At 40.3% G+C, this 9635-nt stretch overlaps 1 protein-coding gene across 1 annotated transcript; it reads right to left on the bottom strand.

Annotated features, from left to right (window-relative positions):
* Positions 1-1796: 1796 nt before the first annotated feature.
* Positions 1797-6626, bottom strand: CD7 (CD7 molecule; the record flags this gene model as incomplete). Its single annotated transcript, XM_009697859.1, has 4 exons — positions 1797-1907; positions 2947-3056; positions 4403-4750; positions 6288-6626. Coding segments are annotated over 4 exons (908 nt in total), but the record flags the coding sequence as incomplete, so codon positions are not given.
* Between the last annotated feature and the right edge of the window lie 3009 nt (positions 6627-9635).

Below are 9635 nucleotides of genomic sequence, written 5' to 3'. Positions count from 1 at the left end.
GAAATAGAAATATACAAAATCAATATTGATCATTCCGATGATGACCGCGGGACTGCGTGCTGCGCCATAGTGGCTTTCCGGGCTCACGCAGCAGGGCAGGCACCCGGACATCCCAGACTGGGCTCCACAGCAGACAGGAACTGGATCCAGGGATGCACGGCTCGGGGTCGGAGGCAGGGGAGCAAGCAGAGTCCCACCAGGATACTGACCATGAAGGAAAGAGGGGGCTGACCCCCACGATCCCTGAACTTTATACGGAGTATTCCCGTGAGTGGGATGGAATACTGCATTAGTCAGTCCTGGGTCACCTGTGCCCTCTGCAGCTTCCTGCAGGTGCGACCCTTTTCCACCTTCTCCCCATGTGGAGCACAAGAAAGCCCGCAGGGAACAAACACACACATGTGCCTTTCTGCATACCGATTCCGGTTCTACCCCAGCAACAACTACAGATATTAAGCGCCATCAACTCTGAAAGCAGGCACTGCCTAAAAAACCTGTAGTCAGCTTCAGAAAGTGCAGTTACTAAAAAACTTAACTGAAGGAAAAAAATATCTACTGAAAGGAGAAATGGTCCTGTTTTAGCCAAACCAGGACACAAATACATCAATAAAGAAAAATTCCGGTCTCATCCTGCCCTCAGAAACCACAACCCAACCCCATCAATCCTGCCTCGTAACAGGGCAATTTGATATTCCTCTGGGCATGCAAGATTGTTGACTTTCCGCAGCGAACTTGGCTCTGCAAAACCAAAACACCCTCAGAGGAAGCTGTAGCCCTTCCTTAGCTACAAGAGAGTTAAGCTCACCATAGCAACCTGTTCTAAGCCATTACTAAACCAAATTTAGGTCCTACTTGACTGATGTGAGTTTTTAGTAAATTCCTTTGTTAAGAGTGATATTGGGTCAGACTCATCCATGCCCAGATTGGAATGCAGGCATTGGCTTTACCCCAGATTAGTTCACCTTGTTCTGTCCAACGTAGAGTCATTGACCTGGAGAAATGCATTCTGTTGTGTAGTCCTAAGACATCTGGAGTCTGAGACAACACCAGCACGTCACAAATATTTCTGCCGTCCCAAAAAGCCATCATGCCCCAAATCTAGTCATTTTGCATGTCAACCATGTCAAGACCTGCACCAATCATGCCAGTATCTCTGACAAAGGCAATAATTTAAAATCTAGGCTTGATTGCATTTTTGTGGGACCATTATGATCCTCGAATAGGTAAGCCCACACATATGCAGCACCTCACTTGTAATATACTCTGCCACATTTCTGAAGTCTCTTCAGAACAGATTTCTTTGCTTTAACTCCTGAGTACTTAGCTACCTGAGCTCTTGAACAGACCCATGAGGATTCATTAGAGAATTGTAATCCATGTGTATCTGGACCCATTGCATATTATTAAACAGTCCTGTTATTGGTCTGCCTGAACAGTTACCAAAGCTCAGAACCAGACCTTTCTATCTAGCCCACCTTCCCTGAAAGGATTATTTATCAATCAAAGAAATGAGCCCATATGTTGCATCTAGCCAAATGTATAGTCCAAAAATACTGCCTTTGTACTAAACTGCAAACACATGTGCAGGGTACCTGCATTTCTCTATATTTTCTGTACATTAAAAAATTAAAAAATTTACAAGTGATAATAAAAGCAGAAGCAGCTTTCAAAATGAGGCAGGCTTTTCTTTCCACTGAAGAAGGTAGGTGATAGCATTTTCAGTTCAGCTACTGCATCAGGTTGCTAAGACTTGTAAAGGAATGGTCAATCCATGTATGGTCCCAGCTGGCAGGAGCTTAATTGCTGCTGGAGTAAGTATTGGTTCTGATCAAAGTGTTACGTCTAGAACTGCAAGACATATCTTCATATACTGGATTTGGTTTTCTTTTCTGGAAATGCTTCTTCATCTGTAAGACAAAGCAAACAGCTGTTCAGCGCAGAGCTTGAAAAGACCCTGACCAAGGAGTCAATTTACATCTTAGGAATCCATCTATTTGAAGTGGAAATGTATTTCTAAAATTCCTCTCATAACCCAATGAGGTCTTAAAGGATTAGGTGGAAATTGTCAACCTATTTATTCAACTTTCTATTGTCAGTCTGACATAATTTCACTAAAAGTTCCTTCAACAGTTGGATGTAACTGTGTCCCCAACGTAAAAAAGGTTTATCCTTAGTTTGTTACAGATAACACAAGAGACCAATTCCCACAGGACCACTTGGCTTTGCCGAAATGATGTTATATTACTGGTTTTTAGCAGTACTGAAGCCATATGTGGAGAAACAAGATAGGAACCTGGCCTATGAATCATACTCTCTTAATTTTGAGTAATCTGTATGGAGCAGAAAGATCTATCAGAGACAGATAATTTCCGATCACTTTCTGCGGAATATGAATGTAAATAATCCCAATAAAGGAAAAATTTCTTGGTTGCCTTTTTTTCTAGGACAGGGTAAAATTGCCCTGCTACAGCTACTTTCAGACATTAGGCTATTTTATGACATTTTGCTTTTCTTGTGTCCCCCTCCAAACATTTTCTTACATCAATTACAAGATTGGTATATACAGCTCCATTCTCAATTGACACAACAACACAAAAAAAAAAGAACAAAAAAAGAATGAAAACAGAATAGTGAGGTGCTCTGTTCAGGGAAATACATACAATGCATGGCTGCGTTGTTGACCACAAGGCTGACTTGAGGTTTGTTATCAAAAGGCAAACACTATCTCAGTTACTAAGAGTTACAGAAACATAAGAAGACACAGTCCTTACTGCCAAGAGTTTACAGCTGGGAGACATTAAATGAGGGCAAAGAGGAGACAATAGAAAGCCATGATTCCTTACGTTTATCAAATGTTTGCTTGACTCAGTCACTATTTACAAATAATATCAAAGGCACCTATTCACTCAACCCAGTTTTGCTTTGACATGGTACCAGAATACTTACATAGACATGGTACAAGGCGCAGCACGTCAGCACAGAAAACAGTAGCACTACCAGGATGGTAAGACCATAGATGCCCCAGGAACTGTTACTGCAGTCTGTCTCCTCCACTTCTGCATGTAAAATTATATTATTAATATAAAGAGGTAGAGTTCTATTTTTATGATGAAAAATATTATTTACTGGTCAGCAAGAAATCAGCTGTCAACAACATGCTACACAGCCACGTTTGTCATCCCGTTAGTATTCTCACTGGCATTCCCTGTGCTTTTCTAGAGGCTAGTGATGACTGCAGGTGGCACGCGAAGGGTCAGTGAGGGGCACACTACTAAGGTGATAGCTTCCATCCCACTGATCAGAAGTAGGACCACGCACTTGTAGTGGAAACAGAAAATGTTTTATTGCAGTATTATAGCTACACTGAGGGCTCAGCCAGAGTCTATAGGAATTGTGGAACGCCTGGGTTTGCAAGCAGTACAGACAGAAATAGGAGGCTACTGTTATCTGAAGTATACACACTGAGCAGAAAGTGCTACTGGAAAGGGTTACAGTTCTCCAAAACCTGAATTAATCCATATCTGAATAACATAGTATCTGGTAATCACCCCGCTTCTTTGATGTGCAGCTGTCATTTTCCCCAACTCACATTACTGAGTTGTTGCACCAGTTATGGCTAGCGGCATAGAATGAGACCACAGGCTTTTTTGTAGACTGCAGATAGATCCTTTGCAACTCTTAGGTTTATGTGAAACTTCTTTTAATGGCCCAAAGATCTCATTAAAGCCCAATGCACAGAGTTAAATTGCACCAGTAAGATCAAAATCAAGCACTATATTGCTGGGTTTGTCTTCATCTTAGCAAATGTTTACAACACCATCCTGCAGAAAAAGAAAAAAAAAAAACCTGTCTTCGGAACATCTGCTCAGTGTGCTCAGTGTATAATAAGGGTGTGTGAGATCATCTCTGCTGTTATCTGTGGTACTTTAAGTAAATGCCTGGGGACTTGTTCTAGACTCCCTAGTGTGATCTATTTTTAAAGACTTGGTATAGGGAATGGTTTCTAAAAGACATTTATGTCCATTAAGGTCAAAGAACTGATGCTAAAAATAGTGATCATTTCCTAAAACTGACAGATTATTCACAGACACACTGAAGTGTTGTCTGATTTTGACCTTTTTTTCTTTTTTTATTTAAGATGCAGGATTATAGCAAATTTTCTCTTTTATAATTCCCCTCTGTACGAGGAAGGTAGAAACATAGCTCCTGTTTCTGTGTCCTAGTCCAACAGGGCTCAGAGGAGTCTGAGCACAGTCTCCAAACTTTCCCGGGTACTGGAAGAAGTCTAGCCACGGATTAGTGCTTTACTTGTCCTGACTAAAGTTCTGCAAGCTTTTAGTCCACCTTTTGTATTACAACATGCCTATAGCTATTTATGATTAAGCAAGCAAAAGGATAGTACCTTTAATCAGCACCATGGTGCCACTTCTGTTCACCGAGAGGAAAGAGGAATTTTTCACCACCGCAGCACATACGTATATATCACTGTCGTTTTTCCACAGGTTGTGTAGAGTTATCACTATTTTCTTTTCTTCCTTTGAATATTCCAAGCGATTAGCAAAAGCAGGAGAAATAGTTGAAGTATTCTGACTTGAAACATATAGCACTCTTTCAGGTTGTGTGTGAGTCTTGAGCAAGTAAATCCCTTCATCTTCATGTGATGTTTTCAGTGCACAGCTAATTTTGATAGACTGGCCTTGCTGAGGATTGACATAGAGTGGTGACTGTTCAACAACTCCACTGGTTTTAGCTAAAAACAAGAGAGATTAATGGCTATGACATACTTAACAGTGCATTTTAACTAGGGAGAAAATACAGAGGTCAAAGAAAGAACAGACCAAAGAAATTTAGATAAAATGATTTTTTAAAAGGCTAGCTTTACATGTGCCTTAAGAAGAACAATATATTCCAGTACACCCTGGCATGTTTTCCTGCCCCAGGATCTGAAAACAGGATTGACTGAACAGGTTTCCCTGGTTGTAAAGGGTCTCCACCTACCTAAAAAAATACATATAATGAACTCTTCTAAGGGAATACAGCTTCATCAGCTTGCCCTTGCCTGCTTTCTCAAGTGAGATTAAGCCATAGAAAGATCTGGGGACTGTTAGTCTGGATGAAATCATACAATGTCAGTGCCATCAATGTTGAAAATGCCCTTCAAAAAGCAGTTATTAACAGCTTGCTCTCCAGCTAGGAAGACATTTCACTGAGTTCCTGTCCAGGCCCTGTTCCTTTTGACATTATCATTAATGTGAATGAGGGAGTGAAGACAGAATTTACCACATTTTGTATAAAAGATAATTCTGGGAAGGTTACAAGCATTTTAGAGAAGAGGATCAGAATCAAACAGAGATATAAGGCAATTTAATAAAATAATTTGGAGACAGAGTACATAATCAACACGCTGGAATTCATCTGAGAAAACACAGTCAAGAAGTTGAAAAGGAAAGCCTAAGGAAGGGCATGATAAGTCTTCATAGATATAAATGTCTGTTGCTGACGCAGTAATCAATTAGGTTTTGTATGCCTTGGGGACGGGAAAGGAAGAAAATGCTGTAATTTTTGGTAAAGAAGTTTCAGGTTAGATGGTCTCATCAGAAGGGTAGATACATAGAGGAATAAGCTGCCAAAGAATATTTTGGACTCAACCCTCTTTTAATGGAAGGGGGGGAAAAAAAAAAAAAGAAAAGAGAGAGAGAGAAATTAAAAACACAGAAAAATTCTTTGCCAGAAATGGCTACTGAAAGGAGCACTCATGCCCATTCATCAACTGTTTGTTAAGAAAAGGAAGAAAAAAAGCACATCCCTTTATCCACTGATGCTCAACTTGGAAACACTGCCTACCAACAGCTTCCCAATTATTATCAATTTATCATTTGAGATGGAATAATAAAAACAAGAGAGATTTGCAAAAACCACTACCGAAAAAGGCTCATTGCTCTGCTAGTTATTCATAAAGATTTGACTGATTATTTTGGAAAAAGCTATGGGTCCTCACCATTTCCAAACTACTACAGAAACCTATGACTCATGTGAAAACCTGTAGCTAGGATTAAATTAGTCATGAATTGATGTTCTAGAGGTTTTCTTGGTATTGTTCTATCTAATGTATTTTCTTCCTCTTTTCAAGGAACAGACCCACACTTTCCTTCAAATCAGTACATTACCTCAGCAGACGTGTAAAGTTCTGTCAGACTCTCCCTCCCATTATGTTTTCTTCCAATCTTTGATTTGAAATATATATCTGTATTTATTAATTCATGACATAAAAGGTGGAATTGCAATACCTTTCACCACTACTATGGTTGTCTTCCCATTCAGCTTTTTGTGATGGCCTTTTTTTTTAATAAACTTAGTGCATATGTAGATATTGGAATCAGACTCCTGTACATTGTGCAGAGTTATCCTGAGATTCCTTCCTTCCTTTGAATACTTGATGCGATTAGCCAAAGCAGGAAGGATATATGAAGTATTCTGCTTGGAAACATAGATTACATTGACCGGCTGTATGATAGTTTCCAAGTGCGTTCCCACTTCATTTTCTGAACCTTTCATTGAGCAAGTTAGGCTGATGGAGTCTCCTTCCCAAACACTGATAATGTCTGTTGACTGTTCGTCTTCTCCACCTAAAAATAAGAAATTTAATTGAAATTATAATATCAGAGTTCTTCTTGATCTATTAATATCAGAGTAATTTTCAAAAACAACTACTCTGTCTTTTCTCTGTAAGACTGGACCTTAGTCTTGCTGTCCTGTATACATCATCCCTTGGCTGTCCTGAACCCTACAGTGTCTTTCATGCCCATTGACTTGTGCGACTTGACATCTCCTCAAAGCTTAAAAGGCTTTTGCAAAAAAGTGGCTTCTGTCACTCATGCAAAAAATTTAGTCTGCATCTAGATTCCCACTATGATCCTATTAGTTCTCAAAATACAAGCTTCATTGAACTCAGCCCAATAACTGGAGCTGGTTGAGCATCTAAATCTGAAATTCAAAGGTATCAAAAATGGCAGAGAACAGAAGAAAATTATATTTTTTTAGTTTTAAGGTAGCCTCTTAGGAAGAGAGCTACAGAAGGTATAACTCCAGCCTATACTAAGAAACAAAGGTATAAAAATATATACTGAGACTGCTTGAGTTCTCTAATGACCTCAATATCAAAAGAAATTAAATAGTAAGTGCTTATGCAATGAATAGCGAGGAACAGAGGGATCAAATGGGAAACACCTAAAAAAATTACATTAAAGGCAAGGGAAAAAAAATACAGAGTATTGCATATTTAGGACACACATAGTATAGAAAGAGTAGAATTATTCAGTGTTGACAAGTAAATTAAGGATCCCTACCTACTTAAAACAATTTATTTTAACAAGGGAACAGACACAGAACTCAAACACAGAAAGACCAGATCATGGCAATTTAGATACAGCAAGTCAATCCAACCTGACCAGTCACGAGGACATTCTTCCTACAACACTTAGAGAAGGAATTAAGGCAACCCAGGAGTCATCAGCAACTACCTTCCAAAGCAGCAGAGAAATGGGGTGATGGAGAAGGCTGGAGAAGCGCAGAGTACTGCCTTTACAAGCAGGGAAGGAAAGCCCAGGAAATTCATCTCCATCAGCCTAAAATCAGTACTTCTAAGCTGACCCACACTTACAACATCTGAGAACCCACACAGCTAATGACAAGCAGCTGTAGCCCATCCATCGTTTTCTCCAAAAGATCAGGGTAGAAGCTCAAGTGTTAAATTGTATTTGCAGAAATCAGTATTGACTCCTCACCACCCACTAACTAAAGAATGCCAAAGACACTCAAAATAAATACTCTTACCAGTTTCACTGCATCTTCCTTTCAGACATGCCGATTTATGGATAATATTTTTTTCTCAAGTCACCATCATTTCCAGTTATTGTCCATGGTCATTGGGAAAAAAAAGGCTGACTGTTTGGAGACAACTTTATCCTCAGCCTGTTCTCCTCAGAGATTCACACTGTTTTCCCCAAGTGTGCCCCTGGGTTGTATTCTCAATAGCTACAACGATATTCAGCAATGGATATTTCTAGTGAGGTTTTATTACACCTTCAATACTTATGTCCTTAGTAAATATCAATATTCATTTCCATCCAGTAGTGGGCACCCCCTGCCAAACTTAACAATACAGATACAGTTCATGTTGAATTACTGGGAAAACAGCTTCCACTCTTTCTACATAGAAATAGTATAATTTCTGTGTAGAAAAGAAAAGTTCTAATCACAATATTTTTTCATTTTTTTTCTATAAGCTCATTCTATAATTTCAGAAAATGTTTTTTAAAGTGCCACCTGGTTCTGCTAATGGTGAATTTGCCAAGAACCTGTTTGAGACAATAGACTAAGCAGGGGGAAGGGGACAGGGGGAAAGAAAACATTGAAACTTGTGAAATGTAAGAGCATCTATGTTGTACGTACCATTCTGGCCAGGGAAGCACGGGAGAAGCAGAAGAAAGAAAGAAGCAGTCGGGAGACATGATGTCCACAGCATTTTCAAAGGTCTTTTTAGTTGTTCTCTGTTATCTGAGTTAAAGACCTGAAGAAAGGGTTGCATGCCACAAGTTCGCCTGTTTTCTTCCAGCTATATCAGCTGTCTACTAAAAGAAGTTACCAACATGCTGCTTTTGCCTTAGCATCACAACGAATGAGACAGAGAGGGGAAGAGCGATTTCTCTTGAAAGGTGCACCTTGGTTTTGACTTTACGCCCACAGTTTCCTACTACTGAACAACCCCTAACCCTGAGGGCAGGATTAGAAAGAGTCTCTATGGTGAGCACCTACCTGCCCTTGTATTCATTAGATTCCGGAGTAACACTGCTAAAGGCTGCCCATCTATCCCTGCTTTCGGTACCCCCCATTGCAATAACAGACAGAAGAGACGGGTACGGTCCCCAGCATCTCCCCTATCAGTTTGAGATACTTCTCGTTTCCCACTTATCCCAAAGGGTGTGGTTCTACTGTCCATCTGGATGTTCAATGGGAGGGGTGACACACACACACACACACACACACACCCAGTTTGTTGGGGATCAGAGCCCGGACCAGCAAGCTCGTGCCTAAACCTAGTTCTAGATACTTTTTTCCCTACAAGTGTAAACACACAAATACACCACCAAACTCCCTTCTTCCGGGGCTGTACCACATTCACAGCGTACACACCAAAACACTCAAGCACGAGAAAGGTACAAATCCACAGGTAACAAATTGTGATCACAGACTCTACACTTAGTATTTACAAAATAAAAACAGTGGTGCCAGATGAAGCTGGGCTGCGTGATGCAAAGCTGCACTGGGGGCGTATGACTCGCACGGTCTGCAGGTCCGCCCCCATTCACTAGTGGCGCGTCCCTCAGTTAGCTGTGCATCCCACCAACTGGGTCCCACTTTCTTTTACAAATCAACTCTGGAATCCCATCCTTGTCACCATTTTTATGTATTCGTTAGATTCTGGAGTAAACACTCACACATGCAGGGTTCGTTTAAAAAGCAAAGCGTTAGAGCGTTTATCGCAAAAAGCAAAGTGTTACAGCATTTATTGCGAGCAGATTATATACATCCCAACCCCAGGATGGTTATCAAGGCTAGACTCAGCGTACAGTTCC

This window comes from Cariama cristata, unplaced genomic scaffold (genome assembly GCF_000690535.1).
Source record: "Cariama cristata isolate BGI_N322 unplaced genomic scaffold, ASM69053v1 scaffold18113, whole genome shotgun sequence".
Lineage (NCBI taxonomy): Eukaryota > Metazoa > Chordata > Aves > Cariamiformes > Cariamidae > Cariama > Cariama cristata.
This window is presented reverse-complemented; position numbering and strand designations above follow the sequence as displayed.